Below are 23,625 nucleotides of genomic sequence, written 5' to 3' on the forward strand. Positions count from 1 at the left end.
AGCGAGGGAAAGCCTGTTAAAGCCCCTGTAGGAAATTCAATGGGGCCTCCTGTTCCTTTAAACTCTCGCTTTCACTCCCGCTGACACTTTACAAAGCCTTGGTGGCGGCAGCAGGACCGCGCTACAGCGGGCTATCTTCCACCACCCTCTGCGCGGGTCTGGGGTCCGTAGGGGCCTCTCTGGGTCAGTAACCCAACTGGCTCCGGTTTGCTTTCTTCACACCCCAACCACAGCCCAACAAACCCTCCAGGAAGGGAGAGCTGAAATTAACCCTTGAGTGCCCGGGAAGACCCCCGCCAGAGGCGGGCGCCTACTGGGGCCCTGGTCTGTCCGATCCAGTCTCCAAACCCCGCGGTTCTGTACCCAGGAGGCCCGGGAGCCAGGTGGGTGCGGGCGCTGCTGGCCTTACTGCAGAGGGCGCAAGCCGGGTGCCGGATGGCGCCCCAGCAGCGCGGAGATGCAGCCCCCTGCTCCCTTCCTCGCTCTCCCGGTTCAGCTCCTCTCCTGGTGCTCCCAGGAGCCGGCTGCCCGGGGCACGCGAGGCTGGAGTTGCCCTCTCACTCCCCCTGGCTTTGCTTCCCCAGCTTAATCTGTCGGCGACGACTCTGCCAGTCCCGAGGAAAGTGCAGCCATTGGACAGGTCGATGCTGGCTGCTGGTTTGGGGAGGAAGGTGGGAGAAGCCTGGAGGAGCGAGGGGGAGGGCGGAGGGAGGAGGGAGGAGGGTACAGCCGCAGATCTGGCAAATTGCGAGCTGCCTTCCCTCCCTGAAGTGTGGAGCAGGAGCGCGGTGGTGGCGGCGCCTCCTCCTCCTCCGCCACCAAACTCCCGGGCGGCGGGGATTTGGGGCCACCTCCTCCTCAGCCTGGAGGAAACCTCTCCCGAGGTTTCAGCCTGACTTCTCCCCCCACCCCATTTTCTTTCTTCTTCCTCTTTTTAAAAAACACACACATTTCCCCCCCCCCCCCCCTCCTGGCTTCAGATCTCAGGCTGCAGCAGCCCGAACCTTCCCAGGGCTCAGCTCTTTGGGGCTGCCCATCCCTCCGGCTGCCAGGAAGGACGCGCGCCCAGCATTGGGCGAAGAAAAGAAGAAAAACTTGTCGGAGGGGTTTCGCCAACCCACAGTAACCCCCTTCCCACAAACCTAAACCTCCCACCGGGGCCATCCCAAGACGGGAAAGTTCCTTCGGAGCCGACAGTTCTCTTGGATTTTGCAGGAGGCACCCGCGCTGGCTGTGGAATTAGATCTGTTTTGAATCCAGTGGAGCGCATCGCAGGGGCTAGGAAGTCACCGTCTGCCGGCACCCGGGTGGCGCTGCCTGTGAGGAACAGAGAGTTTGAGAGCTCTGGCTGCCCACAGCGTTTCCAACCCGCAGTTGTTCTGAGTCCGGTGAGAGCTGCGAGTGTGGCAAGTTGCAACAGAGACCCAGAGGTCCGGAGAGGGCTGCGCTCCCTTTTGCATTCCCTGGTTATTTTCGGTTCCTGACTGTGAAGTCCCATCGAAATTACAAAGGCCTCCAAATCCTACGGAGACCTATCCACAGCGCTCAGCAAGCATCGCCCCCATCCCCACGGGGAGCCCAGGAGCCCAGGGCACTGGGGAAGGACTGGCGGGGCGGGGGAGAGAGGTCTTGGCTACGGCATGGCGAGGTTCCGGCGGGCCGACCTGGCAGCTGCAGGAGTTGTGTTACTTTGCCACTTTTTAACCGATCGATTCCAGTTCGCTGAAGGGGAAGCTGGCAACCAAATCAATGGTAAGATGCGCTTTCGCTTGTTGATTTTGTGCAAGCTTAAGACCTCTCCGGCACCCCCATTCTCAGCCCACTCCCACCTCATCTTTCCGCCCTTGGGAAAGTTATTGCAGTTGTTCTTCTGGTAAACTTGAGCTCCCCAAATGGGGAGAAGGTCGACGAGAGAAGAAGGATAGGGGCTGTGGGCTTTCTTGAGGCTTCCTGCTTACTTCACCTGGGCGATAGGGGGTGGTACTGTCTCCCCCAAGCAATCCAGAAAGAACCCCGGGATAACCTCTGATGGGTTCCTCTACCAGGAGCTGGCACCTGGGGCTGCTTCTTCCCTGTTGCTCAGTTATACTAAGCGAGAGCATGGTGGAGGTAGTTGGGGGATGTTGTGACAGCCAGGGATTGCAGATCTCCCATTCGCAGGATAAAATTTTATGTAGCTCCTTGTTGCTCTCCCAGGCAATACCCACTACCTACCGACCTCTGGCCTCTGGGGCTGCGCAGGCGCAGGAAGTGGGGTGGGGTTGGTGCTGCCAGGCTCAGAGGTGGGGAGAGCACGGAAAGGTGGGGTGGGCAAGTTTCTGGAGATCAACTCCTGGCTCCATTGTCCTCCCCCTGTCCGATTTGCAAACAGGCCTGAACATGCTGGAGGGTGACTGGGGAGCCAAGGGGTTACCCTGATTGCCCAGACACTGTCCCAGCCAGGAGCCCAGGCCTTAGCATCCTCCCAGTGCCAGCGTCTACTCCTCTGGTGATGGTTCCTGCCAGGTGCGTGACCGCGCCCCCATGGCCAGGGCACTGCTAGAAGCCAGGGCTGCTTCCCTGAACCCTGCCCGCTGCGAACAGTAGCCTCTCCCCACTTCTGCTCTTCAGAGAAGAAAGTGAAAAAACAAATAGGCACAGAGACCTCGACAGACATTTGTGAACTTGTGTAGACTTCCAGAAGAAATGAGGGGTAGGGGGAACACTTGGAGGGAAAATAAAAAAAGAAATGGAGCTTTCTGGTTAGGATAATCAATTTCATTCTATTTTGCTTTGTGTGTGTATGTGCTTAATTTTGAGGTAGCGAGAATGGTAAATGATTCCTCAGAAAGTAAGTCTGTGTCTCCAGTCCTCAAACATGAGTCATAGATGGAAGGCTAGGGAGACTACCTGGGGATTCCAGGTGAGAATAAATCTTGAAGGAAATCCTCGAATGAAATTTTACCAAATTGAAACCTGGAAAAGAGTCCAAACACTAGGACTGTCCCTGATATGGATTTTTATAGAGAAAGCACAAATACTTTATCTGTGTTCTTATTTATGATTGGAGGGAAGTATATGTTAGGGGGGTCCTTCAGAGGTGGGGGAAATGGGTTGACCACACCTATAGATCTGAGAAAAAAATGCAAAATTTCCTGGCTCTTGATTTGTTCTGATCTAATGGACATGAGTCGTTCTTGACTATGAATAATTTATATCAGTAGACCATATCTTCTGTTTATTTCTCTGGTACATTTCATTGGTTGAAAAAAATAATAATACTTTTCCCTCTCCAGGAAAGGACATATTTGTAACAAAGGTGCAACAGTAATTTTCATTGGCATATTCATGGAATAAATAAGTAGCTCAAGAAAGAAATTTTACAAAGGAGGTTAAGAGAGGTGTGAGTGCCAAAATGCATTACAAATTTTTTATTTAAAAACTTCTTTGGCACCAGGAGTAAATTATGCATTTACAGTACAAGAATAAAAGAAAAGTCAGCAAATATTTATATTTTCCTGAACTTTCGGAAATTAATAATTTTGAGAATAGAAAACACACACACACACACACACACACACACTAAATTTGCTATTCCAAGTTCTTAAACTGAGGATGAAATTCGCTCTACTCTTAAACTGGGCAAGCATTTAAAAGCTTTAGCTCTGGTGTACATAAAATACCTAAGTTGCCAACATGATTGTACCAGTATTTTAAACTAAATCAATAATTCTGAAGGAAATCTGCTCTTAGAAACCTACAGGTTTTTGGGATTGAATAAAAAAGTAGTTTTAAATTTCTTGGTAATGTTTTGAGACTTTATTATAATCTGAAATAGTTTCTTTCCTGGACATCAGTCGACATGGAGTTTTATGAAATAATCTTGGAATTAAATGGTTAGCCTACCGAATATATAAAATATAGCAAGGTAGAACAGTAGGAAAATTATAGTTCCCATCATAAAATAGCCTATCTAAAAGTTCAACCCAAGGGAAAAACTCCAACAGTCTTGAAATTTGGCATGTAGTAATCAGGATCTTTATTACAGACATTTTGGCACAGGAAAAACATCTGATTTCATAACAGGGACATTTTATTATGCATTACTTTTGGAAATGTTGCAGTAGATTTTATTGCCACCAGAGGGCAGAGAAACTGCTAATTTCTTCTATTCTTCCTCTAATGTTTCCTTGTTCTAGAGGCAAGTAGATTATGTTTAACACATCTTGTATACATATTTTAGCTATTCTTTTACAGGTTGAATATTTTCTATTATTTTTTTTTTGCTTTCCTTAAAATCAAACAATTTAGTTTTAAATATTATGAATTTGTGGAGTGTTCTATGAAAGTGCCCCTGTTAGACATATAACTAGTTTAAAGTTTCTGTTTGCAGATATACCTAGAGCAAATGACACAGGAAGGGTTAATTCAAGTGAATAATTCTATGAAATTAACCTGATTCAGACTATTGGACATTTGAAAGGTTAATTATTTTCCCTATCAACGACTTGTTGCTGCATACAAAAAATAATTAAAATATGAAATATAGGACCATTTTGCTTTAGAAAATAATACAAATTGTAGCCTAACTTTGGGTAAGTTTGAATTGAAGCATAAATATGACTAGAACATTTACATCAGAGATAAAATTTTCATTCATGGACATCTTCATGGAGGTTTAACTATTAAAATCAGTAATTTGCCCATTTGTTAAGTTTGATCTTCAGAGTTAGACTTTTATCAGAGAGAATGTATTTGAATAACACTTAGCAATAGAAGATATTTATATGTTTCGAACAGTTCCTATTCCAAAACCAGTATGGTTTTTACGAGGAATGAATTGATCAGCAACTATACTCATGAGATCTAAAGTGTTGAAACTGTTAAACTGCCTCCCCCCCCTTTCAAGGCCATGACCATATGGCCACAGCCACTTCCCTACATATCTTTCTGCATGTGCTTTAGCATTCTCACCAAATGTTGAAGTGTGTACCATGTGTTCCTTCCTACCTTCTTACCATTGCTTTTGTTCTTCTGTCTCTGATTCCATCTCTGTCCGTCCATCCATCCATCCATACATCCATCTTCTTTTTCTTATAGGCTTATCTCAAGTGACGCCCTCCACAAAAGCACTGTTGTCTAGTGCCTTCTTTGAGCCACTTTAAGGAACTCTGGTGATGCACTTTGATAGTGCAGGGTTTTCTTTTCTTTCCAATTCTGCATCTCTTTCATATATTCTATTAGACCAGACCTCACATTCTTGAGGTCAGGGTCTATTGTCATTCATTTCTGAAGCTGCTGAGGCATCTACCATGTAGGCTTAGGCATGCAATAAATAGTTGTGGAACTGAATGGAACTGAATAGACCTATAGTTCAAGCTGGATTATTGCCTTAAATGCCACTTTGGGGTACTTTTGAAAAAAATCTTCACCCTATAATTTTTCCATTCATAAAAATGAGTATAGAGTCTAGCTTATTGAATAGTAGTTTACAAACCAGAGCACAGGATCTAGGGATGTACCAAACTGTCCTAATGCTTTTGGTGAGTAGATTTTTGCCTTTTACCTATTATTAGTAGGTAGGAATTTCAAAAAGTTCATTTCACTCTTCTCCTATACTGTTGGTTTCTGGCTAAGTGTTCATTCATGTTCTTAATTTAATATCTTAAGATATAGTATCTGTTTCTTTACATATAGATATACACATATATATAGTGGTGGTACGCTTCTAGTTTTTAGTAGAGGTGAAAGCTATTTAATCAGTGTTCTTCATGAAATTGCTTTTGAATTGAACTGTGCTTAGATCTTATGCCATTAATACCAAGCAAAGCTTTACAAACTTAGTCTAGGGCTGGGAGTGTGGTTAAGTGATAGGGCTTTTACTTAGCCCTGGATTCAATCCCACAAATCTCATTTTGGTAGCTGTTGGAGGGGACATGAGAAAACAATATCTGCTCTCTAATCTGCCATAGAAAATAAGAGCATAGATGGGGAGAGAGGTCTTGTGTTTCAATAACAGTCACCGTTCCTTATTTGAACTGATTCATTTATATCTTCTCGACACTGTGATTGGTTACCCTTGAAAATTTGGTTTCTTGAAAGCTCAGAACCCAATTCGTGGCCCATTTTGGACAAGTATTCGAACCTTGCGGCTCAGAGTTTGAGTCCTAGCTTGCTCCTGTCTTCCTCTTATCTTCCTGGCCTGTGGTTTTGGTATGGTTTTTCTGCTTCAAAACTCTAGTTGAAGTTTGTTCAGCATTGTTACAGTGTTGAGAACTGTGGAGTCTTTAAGAGGTGATTGGATTATAAGAAAGATTGATGTCGTTCTCCTGGGACTGGATTAGTTCTGTGAGAGCACCTGGTTCTCAAGCAAGGCCAGGCCTAGTATTTTCTCCTTTGGCTCTCCCTTTGGCTTTTTCACTGTGTTATGATGCAGCATGAGAAAGAAGTGAGCAGATGCTGGCACCATGCTTTTGGACTTTCCTCTCCCAGAACTGTGAGCTAAAAAAACTTCTTTACTTCATCAGTTAGTCAGTCTCAGGTATGCTATTATAGCAACAGAAAATGGATTAAGACATATCTTTTCTCACTTAAAACCCTATACTCGTTTGGTAGATGTAAATAAATAAAATCCAATCACCACAAAACATACAGTTTTAGATTAATAAGTTGCTTTTAAGCTTCCTCAATCTTCTGAATTCCAGTCCTTGGTCTTCATTCAGAGAATATAATTTTTTTTCTCCAAAAGTGTTTGTATCTGTAGAGCATCTTCACTGGGTTTCACATGGATGTCTTCTCTCACTGTCCTCTACACAATGATTCTGTTAACAAAGGAAGTTTCTACAGAGTGACAGACTAAGTAACAATGCTTTTATTAAACAGGTCTCTCAGGGCTTATTGTGTCATATGTTGACTGGTCAAACCAACAGAGTCCTAGCTGAGAAAAAACCAAAAAGTTATAAACAAGCTTTGTTTATGACTCATGAACTTGGTTCATATCTGTCCTTTGGTTTATTTTTATTTTTCTTTAACTAAAAAGGTGGTAATATATGGAATGATGGTAAGATGTGTCTATTTAAACAGAATTAGAGGCCTTGTTAAAGGCCTGTTTGGAATTAGCACAGCCTGTTAAAGACTTCAGGTCTGAACATGGGATCAGACACAGTGTGACCTTACTTGGAATACAGATTTTAATGCCTCCCTCCAGAGGCCATACAACCAGACCTGAGCACTGGTAGCACTCCCTTAGCCTCTAAATTAAAAAAGGCTGTTCTTACAGTTAACTGCTTCTGTAGCCAAGGAGAGTGGCCTGAGATTCTGTCAGGAGAGGATCACAAAGGACAAGAGTGGTGCAGACTGCCTCCAGTCTATTTTCCTGGAATCTTGTCACTTAGCTCCTCGACACCCATTGCTGTTCACACATTAATTGAAAAGTTTCCCTAGAATCCACAATGATTGAGGTCTCATTCCATAGGCAAGGTGTGCATCGTTAAGACCTTGAGCATAGAGAGAATAATTAAGAATTTGCTTTGTAGATAAACTGCATCTAAACATGAACTTTTAACAGTCTACTTTCTATGAATTTGTTGAAGTACTGAGTGACAGGCAATTTCTAATGAAGGATAGCAATGCTTTTTTAAAGAGTGATTCTTGATAAGTACACCCTGGTTAACTTAGATTAGGATAATGCATTATCTGGTTCAGTTGGAATGCAGAGCTTTCAACATGCACTGATGTTTCTTGGATAGTTGTGATGGGTTCCTCTGATGTTTTGTTTGTTGTAGTTCCCAACACTCTTATCTGAGAAACCATTATATGACCATCCAAAAAAATGTTTATTTCCATCAAAGGTAAGTAAGACAGGAAGACTTTTTATCATTTTTAAAACATGTATTTCACAAACAACAATGACTTTAAAGATGTGAGATAATCTCTTAGATGTGCTTTAGGAATAGTTCTTATTGAATCTATTCTCATATTGGCTTCATTCTCTCCAAGATGGAAGCTGCCACCAACCCAGTGAACCTCGTTATTTGGTGTACTTTTGATCATTTGTTTGTCCCTGACCTTCCTGCAGCATAGTCTGGCACAGGTCCATTATTTTATCTGACTTCTTTAAGTTTTCCCTGCCTCTTCTCCTTTGCTGTTTCTCTCCTCCAATACGCGGAGAAAGGTCTACATACCAATTACATGAAGAAAATTTACATTGCAAAATGTTTATATTTCATGTGTTTGAGAAGTGATTTTTGTTATATAGCATTATGATCTTATTGCATACAGCTTCCTGCTATTTAATAGACTCCTTCCTTGAACTTTTTTTTTTTTTTTTGGTACTGGGGATTGAACTCAGGGGCACTTGACTATGGAGCCCTATTTCATTTAGAGACAACTCATCTCACTGAATTGCTTAGCGCCTCACTGTTGTTGAGACTGAGTTTGAACTCACGATCCTCCTGCTTCAGCCTCCAGAATGTCCTTGAACTTTTGATTAAAAATAAAAAGAACCTTAATTATTTTGCTAGTCCATAGTTTTATGTTTAAGATTAACTAAGGTGTACATGTATTTATTCTTTTAAGAATTATATCTTCTTGAAGCAGTAATATAGTATTTTAGTTTTGACCATTTACTATCTTTGTACTTCTTGAGAACACACATCTTTGATTTTTTTTTAAAATAATTTGACCATTTAATTTGGTAATTCCAAGAATCAAAAGTTTAACTGAAACATTTATTCAGGTGTCTTTGCATTTTGCTCTTTATTTCTTTTGGGGTGTAGAAATAGAGAGTCATTTAGTCATATGAGTTTTTCTTTCTTTTTTTTTTATACAAGAAAGTCTTAAAGTGTACTTAAACACATTTCAGAAAACTCTGGTGCCCTGTGTGATAAATAAAGTTGACTTGGCTTCTAAGGTTAAAAAATTCCATTTCACATTGTAGCTTGAAAGCTTTCTTACTATATTCCAAAGATGGTGCTCAACCTTTTTCTTTCATGTGCTAGTTTAATATCACAGAATAGTGTATGTCTGGCATAATGTATATCATAGCTCTTTTGGTTTTAAGTTGTAAAATGTTATTTTCAAAAATTATTTATTTCATTCAAATTAAGTGAATTTTATGAAAGACTTTTACTTTCCATGAATTATGAGGAGCATATTTCCTGTATCAAAATACTGTGGTCATATTTGTTAATATGGCAAGGTTAAATGGATATGTTGTGAAACTACTTGGGTTGAGACTGAGCTGGATAATAATTTACACTCTGTTTTGTGTTTGACAATTGCATATTCTTGTCAGTCCTACTCCTCCCACAGCAGATATGTGGTCTTTCATCAGTGGGTGCTTAGTGCTCCTGTGGAGGCTGGTCTCTATGTCCTGTGCTTCTCTCTTCTGTTCATATGCATTTAGAGCTAGCATTCATGGATTACTGGGCTTGTGAAAGTTCTACTATAAAAGATAATTCCTGGGTTAAGCCCTGCTAAGATAACATACTTCAAAGATAAAGGGAGGAAACCCATAATTACCCCTGTACTGATATCACACATTCTTAATTACTATAGTTTTAGAACAAGTCTTTGTGTCTGATGGGACAAACCTGTTCTTCCTGTTCTTGATCTTCAGAAGTCTTCAGTATTCTCATGGGCTCTTTGCGTTTCCATATCCATTTAGAATAAACTTTTCAGATTTTGCTAAATAACTCTTCTGGAATTTTGATTGAAATGATATGACATCTTTGGGGTATTTTGAAAAGAATCCAAGCTCTAAATAACTGCGTGATGATCCAGTTTCTTTTCTATGATATCTAATAGTCAGAATGAGTACCGCAGTGACAAATTGTTAGCTGTGACTATTTGACAGTGACCTTTTTCAGTTGAAAGGATGTGCCCGGCTTGAGGGCTAGTGCTGTTTCCTGATCATATCATCAGACTCACCATACTCCTAATTGTTTTTAGGAACACAGGGACAAAGATGGGTTAATTGAAATGAACAAGTCAACAAGGGACAGAATGTTCATTTCCTAATTTCTTAGAACTATGGCAAAGGAGGGGTGAGCTCCAGGCAAACAACACGTCAAGATGATGACACTTTTAGTGTCCTTTGTACCAGCCCATCTCTTGACCAAAAGCAAAACTGCCACCAAAAGTTTGCTACATCTTAAGAGACAGCTCTGGTGAGCACATCAAAAACATCCTGGACATAGGGTTCTCCTTCATGTTTTCTCATTAGCTAATTAATTTTGATCCCACGGGAGGTTTATATTGAGAGTGTCCTTCCCAAATTGTTCCATTCTAAAGGTGATAGAATTTCTGATCTTGTTTAGAAAGCCGGCATCTACAATTAGAGGTTCAAACTTCACCTTCGTATCTGCAGCTTATGAATGACTATTGCTCTGAACTCCTGAGTACTGATCTGAGTGTTTTCCAATCAGGAGTAAATGGACAAGATGGGCAGCCTGTTTTATGTCTTGGTTGTTTAGCCTTCATTATCTTTTAAACATCTGTTGTTCATTTCAGATATTTTTAAAAACAAGCATGATTCAAAGTCATTCTGCAGCTGATAGTCTCATTGTCTGGCTATTGCAAAACAGCTCCACACAGGAAGCCAGATTTGTGCAATCTCGGTTTTGTCAAGTTGTTTTTAGCAGAGACGTTTGTCAAAGAGGCACAGCCAATAAGAAGCTGATTTTTTTTTTCTTTTAACCCAGGCACTGGTATTTGACTTCTGTTGGATTTTCAGCTTTTCTTCAACCTCACAGCCATTTTTTTTTTTTTTTTTTTTTTTTTTTTTTTTGCTCCAACCACCTACCATCCTTTCTGGCCTGGTTTACTTCAACCATTTCCCATTTTGCTTCTAAAAGTGTCCTGCTAGAATCCCGTGTTCATTCCAGAGCCCCAAAGACCTTTCGAAAATGCACATCTGGCTAAGTCCTTCTCTGTTGAAAAGACTTTCCTGTGTTCCTGTGGCCCTCATGTTAAAAGGTTAAGGCCTTTGATAATCTGATGCTGGTTGATTCTATCTAGGTTCAAATTTGCCACTTCCTCCTCTTCCCCAAGCTTCCCACACAGTCTCTTCTCCGCAATTCTGCACATTCAGTGATATCTTCTTGGAGGGAACCTTACATACTCTTTTTGGCTACTTGTACTTCAGGTTTCTGCTTAGACTTAATTCATTGTGTAGTGAAACTTATAAGTGCTTCTGTCCCAGCACTAAATCCAAGATGGCTGCCTCACCACAGTGTATTCCAAACACCTTCCTTATATCACAGGTCATCAGCTGTGCCATTATTTGTGCCTACACTTGATTGCGAACTGCCAGAAATTGGAAACCATCCGGGACTTACTCCCATTGCATCACTGTCTTCAAGCACAGGAAGCCTTCTCTGAGAAATCTGTTGAATGAGAGACTCTGGTTGGAGTTCCTCTGACATGATGGTGGCTCATTTACCCAGATTTATCACTTGAGCAAAGAGCTTTATTTTTGTCTTCTTTTTGCATATTTCTTAAACAATTTTCTACATCATAACTTCTGTAACATGATGCTCTGGGTTTAAATATTAATAACAAAGATGGATTGAAAAGCCAGAGATGGTGTGACTACAGGGTGAGGGGTATTGTCCTGTATTTTTGAAGAACTGAGAATTCATTTATAAAAGATGGCTCAGGAGTGAAGCAGTCATGTAATAGACCAGGAAGAACAGGAAAAAAAGGACGCTTTAACCAGTCTTATCGAAAGTAGTTTTAAATTTCTGAGCTTTGTAAATTTGAATAACATTTTCAAAGGCCATAAAAGGACAAGATTTTAATCTTCTGTAATGATTTATAACCCAGCAACTTGAACTATCTGATAAAACATTAAAATTAGTTAATTTTCTTCCGTGGACAGATTTCACAGTTAGAAAGGATAGGCAGATAAACAATGAATACAATAGAAATCAGAGATAGAGCCATGACATTTGTTTAACTGGCTTTCCAGGTATCTCAAAGTGAAAGACAAAAACTGGGAAATATTCCCTGGGATGAGCTATGTAAGAGATTTTCAGATATAGATTCTTAAGCAGCCTTTTAAACTTTTTTTTTCAATGAAGGAGACTAAAAGATCTCTTCATACTGTGCTCAGTGATGTGAGCTAACTTTAAAGGCCTTAAATGTGACTCACTTGCTCACATTGGCATCAGTTTGGGTCAGCAACCTGCACATGCTCAACCATTTGTTTTTGTTAGTCCCAGAGTGTACCAGAGTGTATTTCTGTCACCCATGTCTTTAATAGTTCTCTTGGAATATTCTTCACAGTTCTTCCTCTCTTCCACACTCATCATATGGTGTGAACATTGGAGATACATATGTATGTGTGTGTGTGTGTGTATACATACATACAACACACACACACACATATATATATATATATATATATATTTTTTTTTTTTTTTGTAATGGGGATTGAACTTGGGGCACTCAACCACTGAGCCACATCCCCAGCCCTATTTTGTACTTCATTTAGAGACAGGGTCTCACTGAGTTGCTTAGCACCTCACTGTTGCTGAGACTGGCTTTGAACTCACGATCCTCCTGCCTCAGCCTCCTGAGCTGCTGGGGTTACAACATTGGATATTTTCATCTGCTGGGTATCTTTTCCCTTTTCTTCTGCTTGTAGCACTTTCCATGGCTCAACAGTGCCTTCCTGCTGACTGTGCCATTTTTCTAGGCCTCTGATCCTAGTGTCATATGTCCCCAGGAAGTTCAGCATGTGTAGCAAAGGTGGACATTTATCACACCTCTTTGGCTTGAACCTTAGATCAACTAGTTCTCCCCTTCATGTTTCATATCTATTCTGGAAGAGAGAAGGTCTGTTTCCTTTCTACTCCAGAGGGTTACTGCATTGGGAAAACACAAGTCTGTATCCATCCATGGGCCATCTTGAATTTCCCAATAGAAAAAAATCAGAAAATTCCAGTTTGGAGTTGGGATTTGTTAGCACTTAAAGAATCTTGGAAAACACATCAATGTTTTCATGTTGCTATTTATATAGTTAATTGATTGAAGACTTTCCCCTTCACTAAGGTATGAGTTCTTTGAGCATAGAATCAAGTTTGTTTTATTCCTTTTTTGGGGGTCTTTTCCTTGGCACTTTTTGTAGCGCTTCTTTATGGGAAGATAATAAATATTTATTAAATGAATTTCCTGCATACATTCATTTGGTAGCTTATAATCACAGTGACCATCAAAATAATTCAAGTCACAGACATCAGGTGACATTCATCAGATGAATCAGAAACAGAATTTTCCCTGGTGGTTTTCTTGAGTAAAATATCTCCCCCACACCTCATTTTTACGTATTACATTCTCTTCCCCGAGTCTTATCGGAATCTTATCTGATGAAATCTTTGTTTCTAATTTGGTGTCTTTCTTCATTTTTATCAGAAGCTGTGACTGTAGCAGATTTTTCTCTGTTGATTTTCTTGAGTAAAATCTTCCCCCACTTCTCATTTTTACTTATTACATTCTCTTCCTGGAGTTTTCTCTGTCAAAAGTTTTGTTCCTAATTTGGTATCTTCCTTCATTTTATCCTGCAGTTTCTATCATTTTATTTTACCTGCGGGTATAAGCATTCCAAGCATCAGAACACAGGGAAAAAGAAAGTTTGAACTTTCTCATGAAGGACCCATTGTAGCTTTTGTTAGTCCCTTATCTCTACCCAGAAGTAATAGGCAAAAAAAGCCATCAAGCTGATAATAGCTGTTCCAGAGCCGGTTCTTATTAATTTTATTCATTTAATACTGTCGTTTATTGGCATTTTCTAGATGATTATGACTTTTTTAGAAAAATTGAATAACTGAACTTCAAGTACAGCACCTAGCACATAATAGGTCTTGGTTTTAAGATTGCTCACATGCTTATTGCATATGGATGGGCCCATGAAGTTCTATTTTACTTCTAATAAGTGTGGACACCTCCCTCTATTCATTCATGCATTCAAAAGTATTCAAGAATTTTAAAACCTGGGTGGAGGAATAAGTTGATGCACTTATTAGAAGTAAAACAGGTTGTTGAATGTTAATCAGAAAGTGCTGCAGTTTGGATTATAAGTGTCCCTCAAAGGATCATATATAAAAGGGTTTGTTACAGTTTTGGACCTACAATGTTCTTCAAAGGCTTGTGTGTTGAAGGCTTGGTCACCAGTGCAGCAATGTTCCCAGGTGGGACTTTTGAGAAGTGTTTGCATCATAAGGACTGCAACCTTGTTGATGGGTTAATGCATTGATGTATTAATAATTTAACAGTATTTTTGGAAGGTGGTGGAAATTGCAGGATGTGGGATTTAGTTGGAGGAAGCAGACCATGGGGTATGTGTCCTGGAAGGGTATATCTTGTCTCCAGCTACTTTTTTATATTTTCCCTCCCCCTCCCCTTTCCCTCCCCCTCCCTCTCCCTCTCTCTCCTTTCTGGCTGCCATGAGCTGACAGCTTTGCTCTGTCATACATTTTTCACCATGATGCTCTGCATCACTGGAGGCCTGAAACAATGGAGATTGCCAAGTGTGGAAAACACATCCAAATGTGGATTAAAATTTCTGAAAATCATGAATCAATCTTTTCTCCTTTAAGTTGTTTTTGTCAGGTATTTTTTCACAGCAATGAAAAACTGACTAACATTAGCTTATTTGCTAGGATAGTGTTATTGGGAGATGGTGGGGATTAGTAGGAGGTCTCTAGTTCTCATGCCCCCAAAGGGCATAATGGAAATTTATCCCCTTCTTCTTCTTTTGCCATGAGGCTATGAGCTAAGCAATTTTGCTTTGTCATGTATCCCCTGACATTTCCATCTAGCCTCCCTATCCCCGCCAGAAACCTAAAAACAATAGGTCTGCACAGTCATGGATTACAACTCTTTAAAACCAAGAGACAAAATAAACCTTTTCTCTTTATAAGTTCATCATCTCAGGTGTTTGTCACAGTGACAGAAAGCTGACTACCCTAGAAACCTAGTCATCTTTACATATCTTGCCTTCTTTAATAATAGGTTGAAGACTGCATATGTTACACATCTACATGAGATATACACTCAGAATATGACATATTCATGATATGATGGGAATTCTTCATAAAGTTCAGTTTACCTGATTTTCATATTTTTTAACCATCTCCTCCACCAGGACAACTTCAGTTGGAAAGTTAGAAGATATTTCTTTTTTCTTTCTTTCTTTTTTTTTTGAGGGGTGGTGGTGGTGGTGTTAGGGATTGAACCCAGGGCCTTGTGCATGCTGGGCAAACACTCTACCAACTGAGCTATACACCCCCCCCCCCCAATTGGAAGATGTCTCTATTAGGTCAGTTTAATTTTATAACTTGGTGTGTGAGATTAAAAAAAAAAACAACATAGTTTTATATTTAAGGAATGTGGTCTTCAAACATCATGAGCATGTCCATAGAAAAAACATAGTACAAAGAAAATACAGCAGCAGGAGTCTAGTGCAAAGGACAAACCAGTACCATGGGAATGTGGGAGTGACAGGGCCAGGGGCGAAGTCCTGCAGGGCATGCATGGTAGGAAAGGCTCTTAGTGAGAACAGCATTCTGTTGTCTTCCGATTGCTAGCAGGGTGCTTTTGAGGCCAGGTAGGCTTGGCCAGTATGTTGGCTCTGCCATATACTTACTTTGTGAACTTGGGCAAAAATATGAATACCCTGGACCTCCATTTCTTCATCTGTAATATGGGAATAAAATAACCTATTTGTGTATTAATAATAACTACTCTGGAATATTCTCATTCTCTGAGGGGTTGGATAAGAAACATGAGGAAGGTGGAAATGGTATGTTGAGGAAGACTGTATCCCAGAGCCCAGGGCAGGTCAAGGCATGGAGTGTCCCTGAGAATGCTGAGCTTTAATTATTAACTATTAAATATGAATAATTAATGTCTCCACTTTTCAGAGTGACAGAGGTAAAACCATATCACCTTAGAATTAGTGATAATCATGTGCAGTGGTTCCCTGGGAAAGTCAGGACTACCTCAAGCCAGTGGATCAGAGCAGCTGATTGCCAAGTGCTCTCTGAAGGTGCTCACTGCACCATCAGCAGGCTCTGACTTGTGTGACTGCCTGTTGGAATGCAAAGCATTTTTCCCATTCCTTCCCAGTCCTCCCCCTCACCCAGTAAGAGCCTAGGGCAAGATGTGGATTTGAAGAACATTATTCCAATAAACCAAGCACTGAAAGAACACTCAGGAACTTAATTTTTAACAACTTCATGTTGTGTAAAATGAGATGAGGCTCCCAGAAAGTTTCCTTTTCTTGGCAGGGACTAAGGACACAATACTAAATTCTGCTGTGTCATCTGTGAGGCAAGAAACCCATATTTTGACCTCATTTATTTACGCTTCTGGGGATACATACAATGCTTTGGGAGGACAGGACTCCCTCGGGCAGCAAGAGAATTTTTTTTTGAATGCTGTTACTCTGTTGATAAAGAAATTCTAAATGCTACTTCCAACTTGGTGAGTTTATCTAAAAAAAAAAAAAAAGCAATATATGTAGAAGAATATGTCAGTGGTCCTAAGATTTCATTCAGGGATGGAAGATAAGAAATGTCAAAAATAAAACTGAGTCTAAATCTTTAAAGATCCAGTTTCCTGTGCATTTCATATTTTGCATTTTTTTTTTCCCAGAGAGCTTTCATGTTTAGGTCGAGGTAAGGAAGCAGAGATAGGTGCATTCATGGTGTCATTTGGAGTGATGGGACAATCTTTGTTCCTATACAAATATTGCCTACACTGATGTGTCAGCCAATAGCCTTCAACTTTAAAGGGCCATTTATATAGGTTTAGGAAAGGACCATGGAAAATCTAAATGTGACAGGAGTAGCAGTGGTCACCCATATCCTTTCTATTTGAAACCTATGGAGGAACAGGGGTGGTAAAGACAGGTATGGTGTCCTGGTTTAGACAGACTGGGAAAGGAAATTCTTAACAGAATTCTTGGGTTTGATCAAGAATTGCAAGAAGTCAGGAAGAGAATATGTGGGTCTGTATGTGCCTGTAGAGTGTGTGTGTGTGTGTGTGTGTGTGTGTGTGTAGGAGCGAGGATTAATAGAGGCAGAGGAACAGGGACACCAAAAGGGGACTGGGAGAAAACTGGTCAAGTGAAAGGTGGGTGGGCTCAAAAAAGAACCAAATCAAAACACTGTTTGGACTCCATCTGCGCCTACCACCTCTGATGCTATTTTAATACACATGGGCTGAGACATTATTTGTGAATATTATCAGACGTTTGAATTTTCAGAATATTTACATCTTCCAATTGGATGAGCCTATAAGAGGGAAGAAATTGGCTCAATATGTAAGAGTATGAATTAAACTGAATATGCCATGGTGTGGCTAGGGATGGTGAAGTTCAGTTCTCAGAAGAGTTAGTCACTCGACACACATTTGCCAGATGTATCCTATATGCCAAATATCATGTGTAAAAAGTTAAAAAATGTAGTCATTGTGAAGTAGGGGTTACAGTGAAGAACTGAAAACAGGACAGTAAAAGAGTCAATTCTAAGACAATGCTGTGTGGTGTGTGTGTGTGTGTGTGTGTGTGTGTGTGTGTGTGTGTGTGTTGAGAGAGGGAGAACCACATGAACATAGGATCAGCACAATGGGAATATGGGGTTAACAGAGACAGTCAGGGAAGCCTTCCTAGGGGTGGTGCCTGAGTCTGGCTTTAAACTCTGTATGCGAGTTGGTGGGTAAAAATGGTGGAAAGGAACTCAAACAGAACAGCCTGGGAGCAGGAAACTACCGGATCTTTGGGGAATTGTATTTGAGGAATTGCATTTGAGGAGAGTCAGGTGGAGGACTTGGAAGGGCATTATATACGCAGCTGAAGGTTGATCTCTCTCCTGAAGGTGATGGGTGGCCAGTGGAGGCTTGTGAGCTGTGTGACAAACTCACATGGGTCTCTGTCCTTCGTGTGGACAGCAGAAGGAAGGGGCAGGGCTGGAGGCAGACCAAATCACATTCTACTGGATTTATATGGAAGAACTAGGTGAAGGCTTCAAATAAGAGGAGAAATTCTGAGGGTTTCAGGAAACTCCAAAGTCCCTCTCTTCTCCAAAATGAGACTTGTTGAGTACCAAGGATCTTGTGGGACATCCCAGCAGAGATGCAAACTCTCCCACATCTGGATTTAGCAGGGAAGTCTCCAAACTCAGTTTGCAAATTATCAATACAAGTGGTGATGGAAACTAACCAGGGAGCAGGAATAGAGACGAGCAGAGGGTCGAGATCCTATCCTAGAGAGATGATCTGAGAAGGCTGATCTAAGGAAGAACCCAGGAGGAAAAAAGGAGGAATAGTGACCTGGAGAAGGAGGCAGATTGGTAGGAGGAAAAATAGAATTACTAGGGCAGGGGGAAAAAAAAAAGTAGTTAGAATTTGGCAAGGATGAGGTCATCTGGGAATTTTAGTAAGAGTGGTTTTGGTGGAAGAATCAGGGCCACTGGTGCCAGAGTGTGGTAGGTTTGTGAGGAGGAAACAGTGACAAGGAGAACACTATAATCTTAAAATATATATATATATATATATGTATATATATATACACACACACACACACACACACACACACACACACATTGCTAGAAAAGAAATGGTAAGAGACAGTGGGGAGAGTGGAATAGAGGGGAGGGAAGGGTTTTGCTAGAGGGGAAGATTTGAGCTCTCTGTAGGCATGGGGGAAGTAGTCAGTCCTTATAAGGGCACCCTAGAAAAGCAGCCGTGCTAAAGAGAGCACACTAGGGTGGCAGTCTCTACAAAAAGGGTCACAGTTGTTTTTTTTTTTTAATCACGTTTAAGAAAATTGCTGTGACATCTAATAAAAATTTAATTAAGATTTAGATGATATCACATTTTATGTAACCTGATGTCGTTAAATCCATGAAATCGCTCAGATAAAATAAAGTTTGTTGGAAAGAGAATCTCATCTTAAGAAGTAGCAGCAGGAAAAATGAATAAGTTCCATTTATTTTATTAGTTAAATGTGGACTACAAAACGGTTGTAGCATGATCAAGAAGTTATAGCTGCATTGGATAAAAGGTGTTTCAGATCATTTGTTTAGCTTTGGACATTTTGTTTTAAAGCCACACATTATACTTTTAAAGAAATGCAATAATGACTTTTGTTCTTTTTAAACAGTATGAAGGTCAGGAATTCGAATAATAAGCTAAGGAAAGAAGGATGTTTTTTGATCATCATAATTAATTTTTTTATTTTATTTTTTCTTACTTTATTTTATGGCTTTTGTGAAGATACATTTTTTTAAAGAGAGAGAGAGAAAGAGAGAGAGAGAGAATTTTTTAATATTTATTCATCTTTGTTTGTATGTGGTGCTGAGGATCGAACCTGGGCCGCATGCATGCCAGGTGAGCTCACTACCGCTTGAGCCACATCCCCAGCCCTCGAAGATACATTTTTATGGTGAATGAAATAGTAGGTACCCAGCAAATATCGGTGAAATAAGAATTTTTTTTTTTATTTAAGGAATCAAGGAAGTAAAGTCCTAAGTATTCTTTTATAAAGACTCTGGAACTCTTTTCTCACTAAGAAGTTGTAAACTCTTACAAAAGAAGCATTATTTATTTTCTCTCAATAATTCCATCTAAGTGAGCTGGAGTTTTAATCAATAGTTGTTTTATAAAATTGTTTGAGGGATGAAAGGCCTGATTATTATCATCTGTAAAATGCTACCAGGCAAGACATTCCAGGCTAGCTTGAAGTTCAAAAGAAACAAACAAACAAACAAAAATCAAGATTATTCAATTTTCAAATTAAAAATGAGAAAATTTAAACCAGTAAGCCCTTCTTACCTGTAGGATATTTTTTCATAATAGATTAGAAGGTTGTTTCTCTTAGTAATCAGAGCATTGCAGTCATTGCTCTGAGTCCTCCAATTGGGGGTGCTGAGATGGCCAGGGACAGAGGACTAAGCTAGGGAGAAGGTAAATGATGACAACCAGTATTGCTAGGTCAGGTTCTGATAATTTCCCAATATTTATAGATATACCACAAGGTAGTTAGTTTGTGTTTTCATAAATTATCTGCTGTATTTCAGCTTTGTAAAGCTTTTCGAAGACGAAAGCAACAAAATGTGATATTAATGAGTTTTGTTTCATGAAACATGCAGAAATGTTAATGCAGAATATAAATGTGCCTTGTGATTGTTCAGCTTGTAACTGAACTTGTTGGGTCATTTATCATTGTTTATCCATGTAAATTGCTCTGTCACCTGCTTTCACATAAATCAGAAACACTAGTCTCTATTTTTGTTTTGCTTATTTCTTATTCATTTTAGACTCTTAATATTTAACCTGACTAGGTGTGAGTAAAAAGTCACTACCATAAAATCATTAACTTTATCACTTGCATTTTGGTGAAACAGGAAAAATAAATAGTTTTTATTTCAATGAATTGATGTAGCTTTTTTTTTCTTTAACTAAAACTTCCAGGATCCAAATACTTGTTTTTTCTAGAATAGATTATATAATGCTTTCTTAATATATAAAATGAATAAGAGCAGCACAAGTTTTCAATATTTTCTGTATGATTTAATTGCAACTCTATACTTTTTCTGCCTACATAATGACAAATACAACATTTGATCACAATCATGTATTTAAGACACCCCCAAAATCGCCAAATCAGTTTGTTATAGTCTCCTCAAATTCATGAGGGGTTTTTAAATAATTTTGAAAAGTGTGAACTCAGATAAATTTAAATCACTTATAGATTAACTGCCCCTTATGCCAGGACCAGAGAATTTGGAATTTAGAATATTTTAGTATTTAGGAATATTTGTATATGCATAATTAGATATCTTGGGACCTCAATCAAAACAAGAAATTTATTTATCTTTCATGTGCATTTTATACATATATCCTGAAGGTAAATTTATATAATATTTTGAATAATTTTGTACCTGAACAAAGTTTCATGGTATAGAATTTTCTGCCTTTAAGAAGTTTCATATTTTGGAGTATTAAAAATTGCAGATTTTTGGATTGGGGATGCCCAATCTGTATTTCTTATTTAATCTTCACCTGGATCCATTGACTTTTACTAATAAGGAAGTAGAAGTTATAGGGAATGAATCAGCTTATGCAATATTATATAAGTAATAGGAATAGCTAAGGAACCTATCACTCCAAAATTCAAATTTCATCTTTTTTTTTGTATCTCGGTCAATTGTGTGCTGAACTTTCTCTCTTAAACTTTTTCAATTATCTACATGTTCTTACTCATAGTCAATTAAGTAATCCTAATTTTTTGATCCCATATATACTTAATTGAACTTTATCTAATTTGTACTGTATTAATGTTATAATACCAGTAGCTTGCACCATTGAATTTTTTCTTCCTTATTGCTTTTATTTTTCTTCGAAAAAAATCACACTGGTAAATAAAAGAATAAATTTTTTTGGTGGTGTTTTAATTAATATATATTATATAATGTTACCATTTACTTTTAAAATCTTCTATTCAGAAGAATGGTTATTTTCCCTCCCCAAAGGAACATTTTCCAATAAAGAGGCTTAATTATTAAATATAAAATTATGATTCATCAAAGATACTATCTTTAGGTTAATATTCCATAAAAAAATCAATGGTTAAAAAAGGTGCTTATTTTTCATATGTACATTTTACTTTGTGTATTAGTAAGGTTTCCATCTTGGTAAGAAATACCTGAGATAATCAACTTAGAGAAAAGTTTTATTTTGGCTCAATATTGCAGAGACTTCAGTTCAAGGTCCCTTGATTCTTTGCTTTGGATTTTTGGCAAGGCAGAACATCATGGTGGCGAGAGAGTTGTAGGAAAAATGTGTACATCTCACAGTGGCTGGGAAAGTAGAAACAGAAAAGGGTCACGGTCTCAATATCTCCTTCAAGGCCATGTCTCCAATGACTTAAATAACCTCTGCTATGCCTCACCTACTAAAGGTTCACCCCATAGCATCTTGGACTGGGGACCAAGTCCAAGTTCTTCACAATAGGCCTCTGGGAAACATTTCAGATCCAAACTATAGCACTTTGTAAATTTAGTTGTTGTTATGTCACTCTGTATCCAGGATGAACAGCAAAAAAACAGATGCCTACATAAAATATAAAATCTTCAGTTATTCCAGGAGGTGCTTTAACTATTGAATACATAATTCACATTTGGTATTTGTCCCACTGAACATTAGTGAATTTTTTTTTATAGCTGTTATTTTATTTTGGAAACTGAGTGGGAAGGTGTATACAGTTGCATCTTGTTGAAACTATTTTATTTTAATTATGCTTAATTGGATTTATTTTCATGGTCATTTTATAACTGACATCTGAAGATAAGCATGATAGATGGCTGACTTCAACAATCTGATGGTTGATTAGAAAGCCAATGACAAGTGCAGACTGGATTGTGGAGGTCACTAGTGGGTTCTGATGACTCTTGACATTGTGAGTTTCAGCTTTTCATAAGCAGTGCTGAGGATCACCACCTTGCCACCTTCAGCTTAGAAACAAAGGAACAGGGGCCCAGAGTTCTTGAAGAATTGTCTGGGGTGGATTCCAATATCATGAACTTCTAACTCTGTGATCTTGGGAAAGCTGCCACTCACACCCCCTCCTTAGTTTTGTTATCTGCTAAATTACAATAATTTTTGTGAGGTTTCAAATATGAAATATAGAAAACCCTTAGTACTGGTTTGGAGCACAAAACACACTCACCAATGGTAGCGGCTGTTTGTCTGTTGAATGGCTATTATAGATATTCAACAGATTTTCACATGCAATGGTGTGCTCTTCAGAATGTAGGCTTTGGATGTAGATCCACTTATTTTCTTGCCTGAAGATTTGATTTCTATTAAACATCTTATGATAATAAAGGTTGAACTTGCTTTCTTTTATTTTAAAAGTGGTCATTTAAATCTTTAAAAAAATGTGAATTTTCAGAGTTTGAATAGGTAGCATAGTATTGTTTTTGAAATCACTTTTTGAAAAATCTATATGGATAATAAAAAATAAGTGAATTTTAAGTACATTTCTGTGTATTGCTATTGGGAACCTAAGGAGTTTGCTCCTGCCTCTGATTTCCTCTTCTGATGCATTGATTACTGACAGATGTTTTTCCTTTGCAAAAATTTTATCTTGAAAATGCCAGGGAATGGCAATGGGTTTGGATTGCTGGTTAATATCCGTATATAATTGTAGGTGCAAAAATTTTTGCACCAAAGGAATCTATTAGGATTAAAACTAAAAGAAATCTGTTTATTTGACTGTAGAGAAGAAAGGAAATTACCAGTAACTGAGAATTCAGGAGTTTGAGCTCTAGGTAAATATGCAGTTCTCCAACAAAATTACAAATTTTTTCAGATCCAGAGGATTGGAGGGAATATCTTGTTTAATCTCCTCATTTTACAAATTCAACCCAGAATGTTTATATAATTTTTTGAGGTCACACTGCTAGTTGTGGTGGCATGATCAGAGCTAGAATTCTCTTTTCCTCACACTGTTATTAAATTAAATTTGGCAATATGACTAAGCAAGTTCACAGCTCAAAGACAGAGGACCTTGAATAGGTACATTTATTGATAATAAAAATTGAATAGAATCATAATTTATTAACAAATTATATGTCA

At 39.1% G+C, this 23,625-nt stretch overlaps 1 protein-coding gene across 2 annotated transcripts in view; it reads left to right on the forward strand.

The window, feature by feature from the left end:
* The first annotated feature begins 526 nt into the window (after positions 1–526).
* Plxdc2 (plexin domain containing 2) overlaps positions 527–23,625 on the forward strand; it is a 431,497-nt gene continuing 408,398 nt past the window's right edge. Inside the window, exons 1-2 of one of the 2 annotated variants that reach the window (XM_077802504.1) lie at positions 527–640; positions 981–1,752. In XM_077802504.1, coding sequence (XP_077658630.1) covers positions 1,641–1,752 — 112 coding nt within the window. In that variant the 5' untranslated portion in view covers positions 527–640; positions 981–1,640. Of the gene's footprint in view, positions 641–771; positions 1,753–23,625 lie in introns of those variants that run through there. The other variant, XM_026402387.2, reaches the window with a different exon arrangement.

Source organism: Urocitellus parryii, chromosome 9, assembly GCF_045843805.1.
Source record: "Urocitellus parryii isolate mUroPar1 chromosome 9, mUroPar1.hap1, whole genome shotgun sequence".
In the NCBI taxonomy this organism is placed as follows: domain Eukaryota; kingdom Metazoa; phylum Chordata; class Mammalia; order Rodentia; family Sciuridae; genus Urocitellus; species Urocitellus parryii.